General features: G+C 45.0%; 1 protein-coding gene across 1 annotated transcript in view; it reads left to right on the plus strand.

The window, feature by feature from the left end:
• Window positions 1-18,551, plus strand: part of LOC138292677 (E3 ubiquitin-protein ligase TRIM39-like) — a 47,544-nt gene extending 28,993 nt beyond the window's left edge. Inside the window, exon 6 of the mRNA XM_069231393.1 lies at window positions 16,998-18,551. Within this exon, the coding sequence (XP_069087494.1) occupies window positions 16,998-17,509 (512 nt within the window). The 3' untranslated portion in view covers window positions 17,510-18,551. The remainder of the gene's footprint in view (window positions 1-16,997) is intronic.
• Window positions 18,552-20,795: the final 2,244 nt, after the last annotated feature.

Raw genomic sequence — 20,795 nt, forward strand, 5'->3', positions numbered from 1 at the left:
TTATGCATACAGGTTCAGGCTTAAAATGGCTAAGGCAGTCAGTGGGGAATGCAGACAGCGGTGTAGGGGAAAATTCAAGGGCAGGGATATTGCTACCTTTCTATACTACAGCTTCCATAGACACCAACCCACAAACTTGGAATAACATACATAATAAAGGACCACCATACTGCACTGTGCCACATCTCCTATAGACAAACACTTGTCAAACACAAACCTCTCTCATTCTGAATAATTGAGTGGAGCCCTCATGACATTCTAAATATTTTTTTACTCTCCCGTATAAAGTTATCTGCCCAGCTTTGAGTTCCGGCAAAGCAGCCTCTGCACCATGACAATCGGTTAGCTGCCACCAACCAGTAAAGAAGTTGCCGTTTGAGTGGACTCTGATTTCCAGCAGAGTCTAGTCAACTGGTTGAACAACAACAAAAGACAGATGGAGCACTTGTCAGAGACTTTCTGGCATTGGTCGTCTATCAGGAAAATGTACAATCTGGCAGAATTTTGACAAAGCACAACGGTACAGGGCTACTGTGCCAGTAACCTTTGATGTACAACTTAATGTCCGATTGTGTATTCTAAACGAGGACTGATACTTTGTGGTAAGAGTGTGAGGCCTGGTTCATGTTACTCCAGTGCAGTCAAAGGTCACTGTAATAAACTAAGGTTGTTTACCGCTTGTTTTCTTGGCCCACAATACTATTGGATTGCAAGCTGGATTGCCAATTATTCCTGTTTAACACTTGACTCTCTTGTGAGTGTGGAACAGTGAAGTCTAAGGCTCAACAAGATGAGGACTAGAGACTGAGAATAAGACAGTACTATCACTCAGGACAGTCCTCACTTCAGTCAGGGCTTTACCTTGTTAAAACAAAGCAATTTAATAGCCATACATTAAATACTGCACACAACATATGACTATGTAAAGAAAATCTCAGTTTCTCATTAGATAGAACTTGGTGGCCCCAATCACGTTGCTACACTTCAAATAAAAAAAATTATCCATTTGTTCTACAAGATTTGTCCCCCTGACAGGGAACCTCTCAGACTCAAGTGTGATGGCCACAGCCATCCCAAAAGCGCAAAGAGCTCAGCCACGCCTTAAAACCCCAAATGTTCACTTTAGGGGTAAATGGGCAATGCCAAGTGTCTGGTGTCTTACCACAGTCCATTCAACTACCACTACCTCAGAGACTACTAATAGGGGACTGTAGCTAGGCCTGGAATACCCATCCAGGGCACAAGGTATTTTAAAGTCCCTGTAAGCATTGGAACTGCTGGTTGCATTTTGATTTTCTTAGCACCAGGAGTGACCACAGATCCAAAGAGCCAGAACAAAACTGGAAACAACAAACTCAGAATTAAAGCTTTGATATCTCTGGAATTACTTCATGGATAGTCACTGTCAAGGTTCAGAGCGGCCTTGTCTACCTACCTCTCCGATATACTCAGGACAGGTGTTGGAGCCAAGAGGCTGAGATGCCTCTGGTTGTTTCTGGAAGCAGCTGGGGGCCCACACATTTTCCCTGCAGCTTATATGGGCACAAGGACGTAGCGGGCACCCCAACGGACAGTGCAGGTGATGACTCTTTTCCTGGGCCACAAGTGATGCAGAGAGAGGACGTTGGGTTCTTCCTCTTGTACAGCAAGCACAGTTACCTCATGTCTGGGAGAAGCATAGATCTCCTCGATGCTGGCACAGATTTGGAGAGCAGCTAGGCTGTTGAACTCTACTGGCCGGTGGGTTTTCCTATGAAAGCTGCAACTCAGCATCATATTGTACAGCATGCAGGACACTGTCCTTTCAGAGCCGTCCAGCAGCACTTCAAGCAGGGTTCTTGTTCCATACTTAACGCAAGACGATAGCACTTGAGCTGACTGTAACCATGGATCTCGCACTTTGTCAATTGCCCTAGTGCAGAGCCTGTTCTTTGAGAGATTTTCTGGAACTGCCCATAAAAGGTTGAATATTAGGACCAATAGGCACACATGAATGCTGTAATCAGCAGTTGTTCTAAAAACCCTGGCAATAACAATCTGACTTTAACAAAAGGTACAATACAAATTTAATAAGGCAGATTATTCTTAGAATGGGGGTTTGGCTATGTGCAACACCACTTATGATAATCACTGCATTTATGACTTGTTATTAATCATGATTGTTGTAACTTGTCCCAAGAGTCATGTTTTTATTACATCAATTCTGTTGATTTTAATGTCATTGTTGTTCTATCTTGTGTTTGGTCTTATGTTTCTATCTTATCCGCTGTAGTTGTCCTGTCACCAAACCAATATGTATTCTTTTGTTATTGGTCCATTATCCTATCTTCTGGTGGATTTAATACTCTTGATTTTTTGTTAGGCCCTGATGAAGCAGTTCAGTTGCGTTTGTCGCCAGACATGTGTTGGCTTAATCAAATGGCTGTGTGATTTAGCCCGTCTGAAACTTAATTCCTTTAATTGATATTACAATCAATAAAAATCCGCCTACACATTTGTATTTGTGTGCAAGCATTCTACCAACATATCACAAGCCCATTGATTATGTATTCCACGTTGACTTTTTCCAAGAACCCATCATAATGTACAGTCTAATCAAATTCTGGTTTTGGAAACTCTTTCTGGTCAATTATCTTGAATATATTCTTTCTGACTATAACATGCGTATCCTCAAATGGGAGTGAAACAGTGTCTTCCTCAGAGCATATAAAAGAATATTGGAGATTTTGCAACGCTATTTAAAAAGTTATAAATTGATGAGACCGTTATTCAAGAATGCCAGTACTATGTCTGCAACAACCTATGTAGGGGTACTACTCCTGTGTACATAATTGACACTTTAAAAACCAACAATAACTGGGATGTATATATAGAATACCCTGTCCAATTGATAGAAACAGCAATTTAGCAGGTGGAATGTGTTACTGGAGAAGCAGGTTGTATTAGTGGGCAGAAATGTCGGTTTGTACAATTCCTATTAAGGCCATATGTGCATTTGATCATTGAGCTGTCTTAAAAGCATGTGCATTATGGTGCAGAGTGTAGTCTAGGGCAGCATGCTGCCCCATACAGAGTGATGTATAAAATAGGGTGTCATTTAGTGCAGCACCCTGCCTGCCTATCGAGTGTTGGGTAGTGCAGTACAGTGTGCAGTTTAGTGCAGTGTACTAGGTAGTAGATTCAGCCTTGTAGAGCAGCATTTTATCTAGTGTAGTTTAATACAAGCTTATCCAGTTCAGTGTGTTAGTAAAGTGCGGGGTAGTGTGCTGTTTAGTACAGTTGCTATCTAGGACAACATAGTACTGACTGCGTTCTCTTGCTGCATGCTGTTTAGTACAGTATCTGGTCCAGAGGAGAATGTAGCCTAATGCTGCATACTGCCTAATACAGTGCTGACCAGTACTGCATTCTGTTTAGAACAGGTTGCTGAATACTGCAACAGGGTTTCTGAATCAGCAAACAGTCTACTACAGTGTGCATTCCAGCCAAGTAGACATTCTAATACAAGTTGCTGTCTAGTTCTCGATAAGGTCAATGTATGCAGTATTCTGCCTAGTACAGTAATCAGCTGTCAGGCATGGCCTAGCAATGGTTTGTCTAGTGGAGCGTGCAGTCTAGTGCAGTTTGTTGTTTAGAATTGTATGCTATTGAGTGTAGCCTGCTGTCTCGAGCATTGTGTTGTTTAATTCAATGTGCAGTCTATTTTTTGCTTTCTAGTGCAGTATGCTTTACACTGCTGTATAATGCATGGTGTAGCGTACTGTACATGCAGTGTGTTGTATTTCAGGCTTCTCCAACAAGTAGCTCATGAGCTATTGACTGGTAGCTCTCCAGCTATCTGTAAGTAGTTCTCCTGTGTGCAGTCCAGTCAACTAAATTAGAAGCTTTTGCTTGATTGAATTAATGTGTGTGCTAAAATTGAAAAGCATGTATTTGGGTTGAAAATGAGTATGTTTTAAGAACTGATATGCTGATGTTTGGACAAATATATTTTAAGTTCCAAAATATATTTAAAGCTGATATTTGAGTGCTAAAAATCAACAATTTGGGGGAGACTTATTGCTAATATTATTCACTTGGTGCCAGGGGCATTGTAAATATAGCTGGTATATATTACTCATGTACAGGCATTTCACATTGACAAAGCATTTTTTTACATTTACAGTATGCTGGCAGCCGTGACTAATGCACTGAGATGATCACTGTTGGTAATCTTAAACAAGGGAGGCATTGATTAAATCATGCCCTATACAGGGAGTGCAGAATTATTAGGCAAGTTGTATTTTTGAGGATTAATTTTATTATTGAACAACAACCATGTTCTCAATGAACCCAAAAAACTCATTAATATCAAAGCTGAATATTTTTAGAAGTAGTTTTTAGTTTGTTTTTAGTTTTAGCTATGTTAGGGGGATATCTGTGTGTGCAGGTGACTATTACTGTGCATAATTATTAGGCAACTTAACAAAACAAAAAATATATACCCATTTCAATTATTTATTATTACCAGTGAAACCAATATAACATCTCAACATTCACAAATATAGATTTCTGACATTCAAAAACAAAACAAAAACAAATCAGTGACCAATATAGCCACCTTTCTTTGCAAGGACACTCAAAAGCCTGCCATCCATGGATGCTGTCAGTGTTTTGATCTGTTCACCATCAACATTGCGTGCAGCAGCAACCACAGCCTCCCAGACACTGTTCAGAGAGGTGTACTGTTTTCCCTCCTTGTAAATCTCACATTTGATGATGGACCACAGGTTCTCAATGGGGTTCAGATCAGGTGAACAAGGAGGCCATGTCATTAGATTTCCTTCTTTTATACCCTTTCTTGCCAGCCACGCTGTGGAGTACTTGGACGCGTGTGATGGAGCATTGTCCTGCATGAAAATCATGTTTTTCTTGAAGGATGCAGACTTCTTCCTGTACCACTGCTTGAAGAAGGTGTCTTCCAGGAACTGGGAGTTGAACTGGGAGTTGAGCTTGACTCCATCCTCAACCCGAAAAGGCCCCACAAGCTCATCTTTGATGATACCAGCCCAAACCAGTACTCCACCTCCACCTTGCTGGCGTCTGAGTCGGACTGGAGCTCTCTGCCCTTTACCAATCCAGCCACGGGCCCATCCATCTGGCCCATCAAGACTCACTCTCATTTCATCAGTCCATAAAACCTTAGAAAAATCAGTCTTGAGATATTTCTTGGCCCAGTCTTGACGTTTCAGCTTGTGTGTCTTGTTCAGTGGTGGTCGTCTTTCAGCCTTTCTTACCTTGGCCATGTCTCTGAGTATTGCACACCTTGTGCTTTTGGCCACTCCAGTGATGTTGCAGCTCTGAAATATGGCCAAACTGGTGGCAAGTGGCATCGTGGCAGCTGCACGCTGGACTTTTCTCAGTTCATGGGCAGTTATTTTGCGCCTTGGTTTTTCCACACGCTTCTTGCGACCCTGTTGACTATTTTGAATGAAACGCTTGATTGTTCGATGATCACGCTTCAGAAGCTTTGCAATTTTAAGAGTGCTGCATCCCTCTGCAAGATATCTCACTATTTTTGACTTTTCTGAGCCTGTCAAGTCCTTCTTTTGACCCATTTTGCCAAAGGAAAGGAAGTTGCCTAATAATTATGCACACCTGATATAGGGTGTTGATGTCATTAGACCACACCCCTTTTCATTACAGAGATGCACATCACCTAATATGCTTAATTGGTAGTAGGCTTTCGAGCCTATACAGCTTGGAGTAAGACAACATGCATAAAGAGGATGATGTGGTCAAAATACTCATTTGCCTAATAATTCTGCACTCCCTGTATGTCTACTATTACATATATAATATTAGTAGCTCAGGATCATTTTTGTAGGAAGTTGGCTCTGTATGTGCTATTTCAAAGTAAGGAATAGCATGCACAGAGTCCAAGGGTTCCCCTTAGAGGTAAAATAGTGGTAAAAATAGATAATACTAATGCTCTATTTTGTGGTAGTGTGGTCGAGCAGTAGGCTTATCCAAGGAGTAGTGTTAAGCATTTGTTGTACATACACATAGACAATAAATGAGGTACACACACTCAGAGACAAATCCAGCCAATAGGTTTTGTTATAGAAAAAATATATTTTCTTAGTTTATTTTAAGAACCACAGGTTCAAATTCTACATGTAATATCTCATTCGAAAGGTATTGCAGGTAAGTACTTTAGGAACTTCAAATCATAAAAATTGCATGTATACTTTTCGAGTTATTGACAAATAGCTGTTTTAAAAGTGGACACTTAGTGCAATTTTCACAGTTCCTGGGGGAGGTAAGTTTTTGTTAGTTTTACCAGGTAAGTAGGACACTTACAGGGTTCAGTTCTTGGTCCAAGGTAGCCCACCGTTGGGGGTTCAGAGCAACCCCAAAGTCACCACACCAGCAGCTCAGGGCCGGTCAGGTGCAGAGTTCAAAGTGGTGCCCAAAACACATAGGCTAGAATGGAGAGAAGGGGGTGCCCCGGTTCCGGTCTGCTTGCAGGTAAGTACCCGCGTCTTCGGAGGGCAGACCAGGGGGGTTTTGTAGGGCACCGGGGGGGACACAAGCCCACACAGAAATTTCACCCTCAGCGGCGCAGGGGCGGCCGGGTGCAGTGTAGAAACAAGCGTCGGGTTCGCAATGTTAGTCTATGAGAGATCTCGGGATCTCTTCAGCGCTGCAGGCAGGCAAGGGGGGGGTTCCTCGGGGAAACCTCCACTTGGGCAAGGGAGAGGGACTCCTGGGGGTCACTTCTCCAGTGAAAGTCCGGTCCTTCAGGTCCTGGGGGCTGCGGGTGCAGGGTCTCTCCCAGGCGTCGGGACTTTAGGTTCAAAGAGTCGCGGTCAGGGGAAGCCTCGGGATTCCCTCTGCAGGCGGCGCTGTGGGGGCTCAGGGGGGACAGGCTTTGGTACTCACAGTATCAGAGTAGTCCTGGGGTCCCTCCTGAGGTGTCGGATGTCCACCAGCCGAGTCGGGGTCGCCGGGTGCAGTGGTGCAAGTCTCACGCTTCTTGCGGGGAGCTTGCAGGGTTCTTTCAAGGCTGCTGGAAACAAAGTTGCAGCCTTTCTTGGAGCAGGTCCGCTGTCCTCGGGAGTTTCTTGTCTTTTCGAAGCAGGGGCAGTCCTCAGAGGATGTCGAGGTCGCTGGTCCCTTTGGAAGGCGTCGCTGGAGCAGGATCTTTGGAAGGCAGGAGACAGGCCGGTGAGTTTCTGGAGCCAAGGCAGTTGTTGTCTTCTGGTCTTCCTCTGCAGGGGTTTTCAGCTAGGCAGTCCTTCTTCTTGTAGTTGCAGGAATCTAATTTTCTAGGGTTCAGGGTAGCCCTTAAATACTAAATTTAAGGGCGTGTTTAGGTCTGGGGGGTTAGTAGCCAATGGCTACTAGCCCTGAGGGTGGGTACACCCTCTTTGTGCCTCCTCCCAAGGGGAGGGGGTCACAATCCTAACCCTATTGGGGGAATCCTCCATCTGCAAGATGGAGGATTTCTAAAAGTCAGAGTCACCTCAGCTCAGGACACCTTAGGGGCTGTCCTGACTGGCCAGTGACTCCTCCTTGTTTCTTTCTTTGTTCCCCCCAGCCTTGCCGCCAAAAGTGGGGGCCGTGGCCGGAGGGGGTGGGCAACTCCACTAAGCTGGAGTGCCCTGCTGGGCTGTGACAAAGGGGTGAGCCTTTGAGGCTCACCGCCAGGTGTCACAGCTCCTGCCTGGGGGAGGTGTTAGCATCCCCACCCAGTGCAGGCTTTGTTACTGGCCTCAGAGTGACAAAGGCACTCTCCCCATGGGGCCAGCAACATGTCTCTGGTGTGGCAGGCTGCTGGAACTAGTCAGCCTACACAGACAGTCGGTTAAGTTTCAGGGGGCACCTCTAAGGTGCCCTCTGTGGTGTATTTTACAATAAAATGTACACTGGCATCAGTGTGCATTTATTGTGCTGAGAAGTTTGATACCAAACTTCCCAGTTTTCAGTGTAGCCATTATGGTGCTGTGGAGTTCGTGTTTGACAGACTCCCAGACCATATACTCTTATGGCTACCCTGCACTTACAATGTCTAAGGTTTTATTTAGACACTGTAGGGGTACCATGCTCATGCACTGGTACCCTCACCTATGGTATAGTGCACCCTGCCTTAGGGCTGTAAGGCCTGCTAGAGGGGTGTCTTACCTATACTGCATAGGCAGTGAGAGGCTGGCATGGCACCCTGAGGGGAGTGCCATGTCGACTTACTCGTTTTGTCCTCACTAGCACACACAAGCTGGCAAGCAGTGTGTCTGTGCTGAGTGAGAGGTCTCCAGGGTGGCATAAGACATGCTGCAGCCCTTAGAGACCTTCCTTGGCATCAGGGCCCTTGGTACTAGGGGTACCAGTTACAAGGGACTTATCTGGATGCCAGGGTCTGCCAATTGTGGATACAAAAGTACAGGTTAGGGAAAGAACACTGGTGCTGGGGCCTGGTTAGCAGGCCTCAGCACACTTTCAATTGTAAACATAGCATCAGCAAAGGCAAAAAGTCAGGGGGCAACCATGCCAAGGAGGCATTTCCTTACACAACCCCCCCCCAAACGAAAGAGGATGAGACTAACCTTTCCCAAGAGAGTCTTCATTTTCTAAGTGGAAGAACCTGGAAAGGCCATCTGCATTGGCATGGGCAGTCCCAGGTCTGTGTTCCACTATAAAGTCCATTCCCTGTAGGGAGATGGACCACCTCAACAGTTTAGGATTTTCACCTTTCATTTGCATCAGCCATTTGAGAGGTCTGTGGTCAGTTTGAACTAGGAAGTGAGTCCCAAAGAGGTATGGTCTCAGCTTCTTCAGGGACCAAACCACAGCAAAGGCCTCCCGCTCAATGGCACTCCAACGCTGCTCCCTGGGGAGTAACCTCCTGCTAATGAAAGCAACAGGCTGGTCAAGGCCATCATCATTTGTTTGGGACAAAACTGCCCCTATCCCATGTTCAGAGGCATCAGTCTGCATAATGAACTGCTTAGAATAATCTGGAGCTTTGAGAACTGGTGCTGAGCACATTGCCTGTTTGAGGGTGTCAAAGGCCTGTTGGCATTCCACAGTCCAGTTCACTTTCTTGGGCATTTTCTTGGAGGTGAGTTCAGTGAGGGCTGTCACAATGGATCCATATCCCTTCACAAACCTCCTGTAATACCCAGTCAAGCCAAGGAATGCCCTGACTTGAGTCTGGGTTTTTGGAGCTACCCAGTCCAGAATAGTCTGGATCTTGGGTTGGAGTGGCTGAACTTGGCCTCCACCTACAAGGTGGCCCAAGTAAACCACAGTTCCCTGCCCTATCTGGCATTTGGATGCCTTGATAGAGAGGCCTGCAGATTGCAGAGCCTTCAAAACCTTCTTCAGGTGGACCAGGTGATCCTGCCAGGTGGAGCTAAAGACAGCAATATCATCAAGATAAGCTGTGCTAAAGGACTCCAAGCCAGCAAGGACTTGATTCACCAACCTTTGGAAGGTGGCAGGGGCATTCTTTAAACCAAAGGGCATAACAGTAAACTGATAATGCCCATCAGGGGTGGAGAATGCTGTTTTCTCTTTTGCTCCAGGTGCCATTTTTATTTGCCAGTACCCTGCTGTCAAGTCAAAGGTACTTAAGAATTTGGCAGCACCTAATTTATCTATGAGCTCATCAGCTCTTGGAATTGGATGAGCATCTGTCTTGGTGACAGAATTGAGCCCTCTGTAGTCCACACAAAACCTCATCTCTTTCTTTCCATCTTTGGTGTGAGGTTTGGGGACTAAGACCACTGGGCTAGCCCAGGGGCTGTCAGAGCGCTCAATTACTCCCAATTCCAGCATCTTGTGGACTTCTACCTTGATGCTTTCCTTAACATGGTCAGACTGCCTAAAGATTTTGTTCTTGACAGGCATGCTGTCTCCTGTGTCCACATCATGGGTACACAGGTGTGTCTGACCAGGGGTTAAGGAGAAGAGTTCAGGAAACTGTTGTAGGACTCTCCTACAATCAGCTTGCTGTTGGCCAGAGAGGGTGTCTGAGTAGATCACTCCATCTACTGTGCCATCTTTTGGGTCTGATGACAGAAGATCAGGGAGAGGTTCACTCTCTGCCTCCTGATCCTCATCTGTTACCATCAACAGATTGACATCAGCCCTGTCATGGAAGAGCTTAAGGCGGTTCACATGGATCACCCTCTTGGGGCTCCTGCTTGTGCCCAGGTCCACCAGGTAGGTGACCTGACTCTTCCTTTCTAGTACTGGGTAAGGGCCACTCCACTTGTCCTGGAGTGCCCTGGGAGCCACAGGCTCCAGAACCCAGACTTTCTGCCCTGGTTGGAACTCAACCAGTGCAGCCTTTTGGTCATACCAAAACTTCTGGAGCTGTTGGCTGGCCTCAAGGTTTTTGGTTGCCTTTTCCATGTACTCTGCCATTCTAGAGCGAAGGCCAAGTACATAGTCCACTATGTCCTGTTTAGGCTCATGGAGAGGTCTCTCCCAGCCTTCTTTAACAAGGGCAAGTGGTCCCCTTACAGGATGACCAAACAGAAGTTCAAAGGGTGAGAATCCTACTCCCTTCTGTGGCACCTCTCTGTAAGCGAAAAGCAGACATGGCAGGAGGACATCCCATCTCCTTTTGAGTTTTTCTGGGAGCCCCATGATCATGCCCTTTAATGTCTTGTTGAATCTCTCAACTAAGCCATTAGTTTGTGGATGGTATGGTGTAGTGAATTTATAAGTCACCCCACACTCATTCCACATGTGCTTTAGGTATGCTGACATGAAGTTGGTACCTCTGTCAGACACCACCTCCTTAGGGAAACCCACTCTGGTAAAGATACCAATGAGGGCCTTGGCTACTGCAGGGGCAGTAGTCGACCTAAGGGGAATAGCTTCAGGATACCTGGTAGCATGATCCACTACTACCAGGATATACATATTTCCTGAGGCTGTGGGAGGCTCTAGTGGACCAACTATGTCCACACCCACTCTTTCAAAGGGAACCCCCACCACTGGAAGTGGAATGAGGGGGGCCTTTGGATGCCCACCTGTCTTACCACTGGCTTGACAGGTGGGGCAGGAGAGGCAAAACTCCTTAACCATGTTGGACATATTGGGCCAGTAGAAGTGGTTGACTAACCTCTCCCACGTCTTGGTTTGTCCCAAATGTCCAGCAAGGGGAATGTCATGGGCCAATGTTAGGATGAACTTCCTGAACAGCTGAGGCACTACCACTCTCCTAGTGGCACCAGGTTTGGGGTCTCTGGCCTCAGTGTACAGGAGTCCATCTTCCCAATAGACCCTATGTGTTCCATTTTTCTTGCCTTTGGACTCTTCAGCAGCTTGCTGCCTAAGGCCTTCAAGAGAGGGACAGGTTTCTTGTCCCTTACACAGCTCCTCCCTTGAGGGTCCCCCTGGGCCTAAGAGCTCAACCTGATAAGGTTCAAGCTCCAAAGGCTCAGTTCCCTCAGAGGGCAGAACTTCTTCCTGAGAAGAGAGGTTCCCTTTCTTTTGCTGTGTTGCAGTTGGTTTCCCAACTGACTTTCCTGTTCTCTTGGTAGGCTGGGCCATTCTTCCAGACTCCAGCTCTACTTGTTCACCCTGTGCCTTGCATTGTGCTCTTGTTTTCACACACACCAGTTCAGGGATACCCAGCATTGCTGCATGGGTTTTTAGCTCTACCTCAGCCCATGCTGAGGACTCCAGGTCATTTCCAAGCAGACAGTCCACTGGGATATTTGAGGAGACCACCACCTGTTTCAGGCCATTGACCCCTCCCCATTCTAAAGTAACCATTGCCATGGGATGTACTTTTCTCTGATTGTCAGCGTTGGTGACTGTGTAAGTTTTTCCAGTCAGGTATTGGCCAGGGGAAACCAGTTTCTCTGTCACCATGGTGACACTGGCACCTGTATCCCTCAGGCCCTCTATTCTAGTCCCATTAATTAAGAGTTGCTGTCTGTATTTTTGCATGTTAGGCGGCCAGACAGCTAGTGTGGCTAAATCCACCCCACCCTCAGAAACTAGAGTAGCTTCAGTGTGGACCCTGATTTGCTCTGGGCACACTGTTGATCCCACTTGGAGACTAGCCATACCAGTGTTACCTGGATGGGAGTTTGGAGTGGAACCTTTCTTGGGACAGGCCTTGTCTCCAGTTTGGTGTCCATGCTGTTTACAGCTATGACACCAGGCCTTTTTGGGATCAAAGTTTTTACCCTTGTACCCATTGTTTTGTGAAGAGGCTCTGGGCCCACCCTCCTGTGCAGGTTTTTGGGGGCCTGTAGAAGACTCTTTACTATTTTTAGTTTTGGTTGTCTCATCACCCTTCCCCTGGGGAGTCTTTGTGACCCCTTTCTTTTGGTCACCCCCTGTTGAAGTCTTGGACACCCTTGTCTTGACCCAATGGTCCGCCTTCTTTCCCAATTCTTGGGGAGAAATTGGTCCTAGGTCTACCAGATGCTGATGCAGTTTATCATTGAAACAATTACTTAACAGGTGTTCTTTCACAAATAAATTGTACAGCCCATCATAATTACTTACACCACTGCCTTGAATCCAACCATCTAGTGTTTTCACTGAGTAGTCTACAAAGTCAACCCAGGTCTGGCTCGAGGATTTTTGAGCCCCCCTGAATCTAATCCTATACTCCTCAGTGGAGAATCCAAAGCCCTCAATCAGGGTACCCTTCATGAGGTCATAAGATTCTGCATCTTGTCCAGAGAGTGTGAGGAGTCTATCCCTACACTTTCCTGTGAACATTTCCCAAAGGAGAGCACCCCAGTGAGATCTGTTCACTTTTCTGGTTACACAAGCCCTCTCAAAAGCTGTGAACCATTTGGTGATGTCATCACCATCTTCATATTTAGTTACAATCCCTTCCACTAAGCTGGAGTGCCCTGCTGGGCTGTGACAAAGGGGTGAGCCTTTGAGGCTCACCGCCAGGTGTCACAGCTCCTGCCTGGGGGAGGTGTTAGCATCCCCACCCAGTGCAGGCTTTGTTACTGGCCTCAGAGTGACAAAGGCACTCTCCCCATGGGGCCAGCAACATGTCTCTGGTGTGGCAGGCTGCTGGAACTAGTCAGCCTACACAGACAGTCGATTAAGTTTCAGGGGGCACCTCTAAGGTGCCCTCTGTGGTGTATTTTACAATAAAATGTACACTGGCATCAGTGTGCATTTATTGTGCTGAGAAGTTTGATACCAAACTTCCCAGTTTTCAGTGTAGCCATTATGGTGCTGTGGAGTTCGTGTTTGACAGACTCCCAGACCATATACTCTTATGGCTACCCTGCACTTACAATGTCTAAGGTTTTATTTAGACACTGTAGGGGTACCATGCTCATGCACTGGTACCCTCACCTATGGTATAGTGCACCCTGCCTTAGGGCTGTAAGGCCTGCTAGAGGGGTGTCTTACCTATACTGCATAGGCAGTGAGAGGCTGGCATGGCACCCTGAGGGGAGTGCCATGTCGACTTACTCGTTTTGTCCTCACTAGCACACACAAGCTGGCAAGCAGTGTGTCTGTGCTGAGTGAGAGGTCTCCAGGGTGGCATAAGACATGCTGCAGCCCTTAGAGACCTTCCTTGGCATCAGGGCCCTTGGTACTAGGGGTACCAGTTACAAGGGACTTATCTGGATGCCAGGGTCTGCCAATTGTGGATACAAAAGTACAGGTTAGGGAAAGAACACTGGTGCTGGGGCCTGGTTAGCAGGCCTCAGCACACTTTCAATTGTAAACATAGCATCAGCAAAGGCAAAAAGTCAGGGGGCAACCATGCCAAGGAGGCATTTCCTTACAATTTTCCTTAAACATAAGTAGCTCTTATTACAGCCAAATTTGGAGACCCCTGGTCTACTCAATGTACTATATATACAAGGTACTTTATAGTGCAATGTGTGTCTAGTGTAGTGTGCAATGTACTGTGCGCTGTCTAGTCTCTAGTGCCAAGAACATAGCTATCAATAATGCTGTAGGTGGAGTGTCAGCAGGGATAGGGTTGTTAGTGGCCCCTGCTACTAGATAATGCTGTGTCTTACCATTACACCAGTGTATGAGGGCCCATTGTCCTTCATCACCAGTGTAAGAGGGCCAGAGGCACCCTTTGTACACTATTGTGCTGTCTACTATTTTGTTTTGTGTAGCATTGTGTTGTCTGTCACCGTGTGGTGTCTAGTGCATTGTGCAGCCTAGAACTGTATGCAATTTAGTTTTGAGTATGGCTATTTTGTTTATTTTTTACTATGTATAGAGCAGTAGGGAGTCTTGTTTTGTGCTAATTCTGTGTTGTCTAGTGATGTGTGCAGTCTAAAACATTGTTCTGTCTAGGGCAGCATAGAGTATGTTGTAGTATAGCATGGTGTGCTGTCTAGTAGACTGCTTTCAAATGCTTTGTGCTGTCCAACAGTGTGGTTTCCAGTATAGTTTGTGCTCTAGTGCAGTAAGTTTTCTAGTTCAGACTATCGTCTAGTGCAGGTATTTCCCAAGCATAGAGTCTTGTCTGGTTCTGGTCTCACTGCATCCCACACACCACTGATTAATGGACAACACTTAGTGTTTGCGATGCTCCTGCTATAGTAAAAATCTTTGCAGACAGCCCCACTGTACCTGCCCTATAAATTTATTGTATGTAAAATACCAGAAATAAAAATGAATAAGTATGTAATTTTTTATATGTATGTGTTGGACTTGGCCCTTTTTGCAGGGTCATCCCCAGACTGCCTCCTTCCTCCTATTTGTTTCTGACAAGTTTTTGTTGACTTTAGGACTGGGCACTTTACCACCGCTAACTAGTGCTAAAGTGCATATGCTCTCTGTGTAAATTGTACTGTTGAGTGGTTTATCCGTGATTAGTATATTTGATTTACTAGTAAGTCCCTAGTAAAGTGCACTAGAGGTGCCTGTAAATCAAATGCTACTAGTGGGCCTGCAGCACTGGTTGTGCCACCCACATGAGTAAACCTGTAAACATGGCTCAGACCTGCCACTGCAGTGTTTGTGTTCAGTTTTAAACTACCAATTTGACCTAGCAAGTGTACCCACTTGCCAGGCCCAAATCATCCCTTTTATACATGTAAGGTACCCCTAAGTTAGACCCTAGGTAGCCCCATAGGCAGGGTAAAGTGTGTTTTAAAGTTGGGGCATGTAGTGATGCATTTACATGTCCTAACAATGAAATACTGCTAAATCCGATTTTCACTCTTGCACGGCCTATCTCCCTCATAGGTTAACATGGGAGCTGCCTTTAAATATCTTTTAAGAGCAGTTTCCCTTTGGGAGCAGATGGAAATGTGGAGTTCGGTGTCTCCAAACGCTCAATTTGAAAATACATCTTTTAGTGAAGTTGGTTTTTAAATTGTCTGTTTGAAAATGTCACTTTTTGAAAGCATGCATTTTCTTGCTTTAACTATTCTGTGACTCTGCCTGTTTGTGGATTCAGACTGACAGTTGGGCTGTTTGTGAATCTTCTCTAGACAGTGACACAAAGGGAGCTGGGGTGTAGCCTGCATATCCCGATGAGCCATCTGGGCTAGAGTGGAGGAAGGAGTGGTCACTTGCACCCTAATGGGCTGTGCCTGCCCTCACGCAATGCAGTCTCTGACCCCCTGGTGTATGTCTGGGGTCTGGCCTGGGCAAGGCAGGGTCCTGTAAACAACAGAAACTTTTCTTTGAAGTTTGCCTACTTCAAAGGCAGAAATGGGTATAAATAGTGGATCCAAAACCCCAGACTCTAGATTTCTTCAAGATCACTTCTGGAACCAAGAGGAACCTCTGCCCAAGAAAAGAGCTGAGGAGAAGTGCTGCCTGTGCTTTGTTGGGCTATCCTGTAGTTGCTGCTTCTGCCTGTGAAAGTGGACAAAGACTGGACTTTGTTGTGCATTCCTGCTTGAGAAGAAACTCCAAGGGCTTAAACTGAGCTTGCCTCCTGTTCTGAAGTCTCAGGGCCATCAAAGACTTCCCCTGTCAGCACCTGGACTCTCTGCTGAGACTCCTGCCAAGTGGTGCCTCATCCAGTCCCTTGAAAGGTGATGTTGGCAGAACAAGAACTGAAATCCATGCACAGAACACCGTGCAGGGAAATTTTCAATGCACCTACTGCAAAGCGGCTGAAAAAAACAACGCGCCACCCGCTTCGTGGCTGAAACCAATGCCCCTCCTGCATCTCAGCTGAGAAATCGTCACATCGCAGCATGAGAAACGACGCAACACCCACGTGTGACTGCTGATAACGACGCAAACCCCAAGCACTATGGTTTTCTAACACCTTGCAACCGGATTTCTCATGCATAGTTGCTGGGCATCAAAATCATCTTGAGCCTACAAAGTGCCCTGTCTGGAAATCGACACATAGCTCTCTTGTGGGGGACCGGAGAAGAAAAAGAAGCATGGCCTTACTTGCGAGTAAGGTATCAATGCATCGCTGACTTCTCCGACACACGCTTGTCCGTGCGGCTTTATTTTTTACGCAAACCAGGTACTTTTTTGTAAAATCATCGTTTCCATTGATTTCTATGGAACAAGATTCTTATTCTTTTGAAAATTCATATCTTGACTTCTGTTTGTTGTATTTTTGTTGTTTTGGTCTTGTTTGATTTAGATCAATATTACCTATTTTCCTAAACTGGTGTGGTGTCCATTTTGTGGTGTTTTCACTGGATTACTGTGTGTGTTGGTACAAATACTTTACACATTGATTCTGAGATAAGCCTGACTGCTTGTGCCAAGCTACCAAGGGGGTAAGCAGGAGTTATCTGAGGGTCCCTGCTGGGACAGATTGCAAACCGACTGCCAACCAGAGACCCCATTTCTAACAGTATGCATAAAATCACTTAATATTGGTGTCTTCGTATTAGGGATCTTAATTCTAGATCTCTACGTTACAACTCTGTTGTCTTGGACTGTACTTTTGTTAACTCTTTAAGATTTCCTCGCTGCATTGATGGTATCTCTGGGCCTGTGTGCATTACATCTGAAAGGGCGTGGACTACTGTATTAACACTCTGTGGTCTCTTTTTCTGCAGAGATGGTGGCTCTGGATCCAGACACAGCACATCCTCGGCTCATCCTGTTTGAGGGTCAGAGACGTGTAAGAGAACGAGGGCTAGTCCAGCCGCTCGTAGAAAACCCCAAGAGATTCACCTTCTGGCCCTGTGTACTGGGGAGTGAGGGGTTCACTTCAGGCAGACACTACTGGGAAGTGCAGCTGCTGCAGGAAGGGAAACAGTGGCATATAGGGGTCTCATCAGAATCTGTAAACAGGAAGGGGTACTTCATAAGGTCACCCGAGACTGGAATCTGGGCCGTGCAGAGGTGGAATGATCAGTACCTTGCCCTCACCTCGCCTGTGACCTGTCTGTCCCCACGTGAAAAGCCCAGGAAGCTAGGGGTGTATTTGGACTATGAAGGGAGGTGCCTGTCCCTGTACAATGCTGACTCCAAGGAGCTTCTGTACACCTTCCACCAGGCCCCATTCGCACGCAGGCTTTTCCCGTACTTTGGACTCTGGGGAGAGGCAGAGCTGAGGCTGGTGTAGGAGCTGCCATCTGTTTCTCCACTGCGAGGCTGTAATGAGATGGAAGGGATGATACCAAGCTCTGATATCTTCCCAGTCACCTCAGTCCCTGCTTCTGGAGCCAGTACATGGGGGACAGTGCTCTCTTTACAATGCAGACTAGATAGAGCTTCTTCGCTTTTCCCAGGCATTATCACATACGGGCGCCTCGGGTCTTGTTTTTCTGGGGAGAAGCAGAGGGTAGGTTTGTCCAATAGCTTCCATGTTCATTATATAGCTGCACCCTGACAGGTGACTGACATTCCTATGCTTCTATCATCCAAGTCACTCGTTATCAACAGCTTCCCTTGAATCTGGTGTCCCGCCCCAAAAAACAGTCACTGCAGCAACAACATGCCTCCCTGGTTCCTGGGTTGCATCTATATTTTTCCCCTGCTGCTGGGAACCAGACAACATGAGGGTCTTTTACTAGGCTATATGATGCCCATGTTTACCAAAACTCCTGTTTGGCAAGAGGTTGGAATTTCTCTGTCCTGCTAAATGTTTACAGGCCGCACCTGTTGGAATTTAACCGGGGAAATGTTGTGGTAATTAAGGAGACATGCAGATTTTGGTGCAGGAAGCCCCAATATCCAGGTTATTCCCCATTACCCAGTGAAAACTGGAATATATGCTGTTTATTGCACCCAATAAATTGCAATCCCTATGGTGTCAGATTTTATCAGGTGTATTAAAGAAATATGCCCCCCTTACCCATTCTAGGCCACACGTAATCTTGCCCCAAGATGTAAGCTGCTTGATTCCCATACACCCCGTAAGTGTGGTGTGCAGATGGTGCTGTGTAGCACCACAGCCATCATCCCATGCCAACTAAGTTGAGCAGGACATAACTGCTAACATTTGGAGGTGTTTGAACCTGCTGGGCAGTCTAAACAACCAGACGTTTCTTGATCGAACCAGATGTAAAAGCCGCTAGAGAAAGACACTGTTCCACCTTTACCTGTCGAGTTATCATATTAGCTAAACCCATGAGCCTACTATTGAATAAAAGTCTTACTCTTTCAAAAATGCTGATTGGACATTACAATTATTGGGTGATTTGTATTGTGGTACCCATATGTGAGTTTTCACGCATCCTTTCAAGGAGTAAACCTTGACTGCTGATCTTTGCTGACCCTGGAAATTAAACCCACCCAAAAGGATGGATCTGCCTAATTTACAAGTGTTTGGTTGTTGGGTTTCAAGGGACAGAAAGTTGCCTCTGAGTTGGCTAGGACGTAGAGAAATGCTGAGGGCAAACCACAACTCTGGGCACCTCACTCTTTTAATTTACAGTAGGAACAATAACTTACAGAAAAAAATAATCAGACTTAATCCAAAAAGCAATACACAAAAATATAATATATACAGAGTTTAAGAATAACGCATGAATATAGTACTGGCTATAAATACTGAATTCTGAGCTAAAAGAATGAACCACTTTTAGACTTGCAATTTATGTTTTTTTTTTGGGGGGGTTTCAGAAAAGAGAGGATATAAGATAGATACAGCAAAGAGAAAAAGAAGGTAAAAGATATAGAAAGAAGAAAAGGAAAAAGAGAGAAATGAAAAGATAATAAAATGAAAATACATGACCAGAACCAGTAATTATCATAAAACATCAAACAATAAGAACAGTCATTAAATAGTATCTTAAACATGTATTGAAACTATAATTTCATGGTGGCTGGAATACGAAAGTGTTATTACAAAATTGAGATGGTGGGAGACATAAATAAGTTAGAAGAGGTGACCAAAATTAGTCTTTTTTTGAAGAAGTTGTTTTGTAGCGATAGCAGATGCTCTGTCTAATCTGTGATGATGACAAAGCAAGTTCCACAATCCATTAAAAGTGATCTTAGTAGCATCCTTCCAGTTTGACGTGATAACTTGTAATGCTCGAGTAATGAGCAAATCCACAAAGCGGCCCACTTTACAGGCGCCAATCTAAATAGGAGAGGAACTTCCCAAAAAGATGTTGACAATGTCAAAAGGAAAATTAACATTGCACATCTGTGCAATTTTATTACAAATTTTTCACCAAAAAGAAGCAATAGCTGGGTATTGGAAGAAAAGAGTATAGGTAGGTGCCTGGTGTATCAGAGCAGGTCCAACAAAAATCCGGAATGCTGGTGTTATATTTAGAGAGAGAGGAGTTAAAAAAAAGTCTAGGATACAAATAAATGAATGGTCTGTGTAGTACTAGCATTACAGGATGTATGATGGATTTTTGACCAAATGCAATTCCATGTTTGAACAGAGAGAGAGCAATTGAAGTCCGATTCCCAAGTAAGCTCTATTTTATTTTTAACATGGCTTGGTAAGTGATAATGTAAGTATTTATTTATGTTAGAGGCTTTGGTCGGGATGCTGGAGAAAGCTGCATAGGAACTAAAGTTGGTGCGGGGTTGGATCTAGCAATAAGATATTTAGTTGTTGTGCCAGAAGGGTTATTAACCTTAGATATTTTGGCATGTGGGTGGCTGATAAATGAAATTTAATTTGGAGTTCAGAAAAAGAGAGAGGTAGCATAAGCTCAAACAATTGTTTGACTTCTAAAATACCTTTAATTACCCACTCTCTCCAAAAAAGAGTACGATTCGATTAAATAACTTGATATTTCTATTATGCCAAATAGAGGAGTCCAGGAATGTTTGTAAGGATGATAATGGTATAGTAAAGAGTGGATAAACTATCGAGATGGATTGCTTAAGACAAGGAGATGAAGAACCCTCTAGGAGAGTATGAAAAATGTGATATTGATTGAAATGGGAAAGGAAAAATAATTGCCTCTTCCAATTTATACGAAATCGATGGAGACATTGCTTGAGGAGCATAGATATACAGTAAAACTTGTTTTAATATAGAGGAGGAATGATATTTATGAAGATTCGGAAAATTAACGCCACCTACATCCTTAAGTTTGCACAGTGAGGAAAGAGCTATGCATGCTTTGCGTCCATTCCATAGAAAGTTTATCAAAATGCCATTAATCAATTAAACAAATTCAAAGGTATTTTGACCGGTAACATAGACAGATAAAAATTGATCACTGGGAGCATCATCATTTTGATGGATGCCAACCTACCCCACCAGGATAAATACAGAGGAGACCACTTATCCGACATGCTACTAATTTTTTTAACAAGATCTGCCAAATTAAGCTGAATGGTAGCCGGAGTTGAAGGGGTGTACTTAATCCCTAGACATTTTATGTGTGTGGGGGTCCATTTAAAATCTGTTTCTTCAAACATATGTTTTAAACAAA

Source organism: Pleurodeles waltl, chromosome 4_2 (genome assembly GCF_031143425.1).
Source record: "Pleurodeles waltl isolate 20211129_DDA chromosome 4_2, aPleWal1.hap1.20221129, whole genome shotgun sequence".
Taxonomy (NCBI): domain Eukaryota; kingdom Metazoa; phylum Chordata; class Amphibia; order Caudata; family Salamandridae; genus Pleurodeles; species Pleurodeles waltl.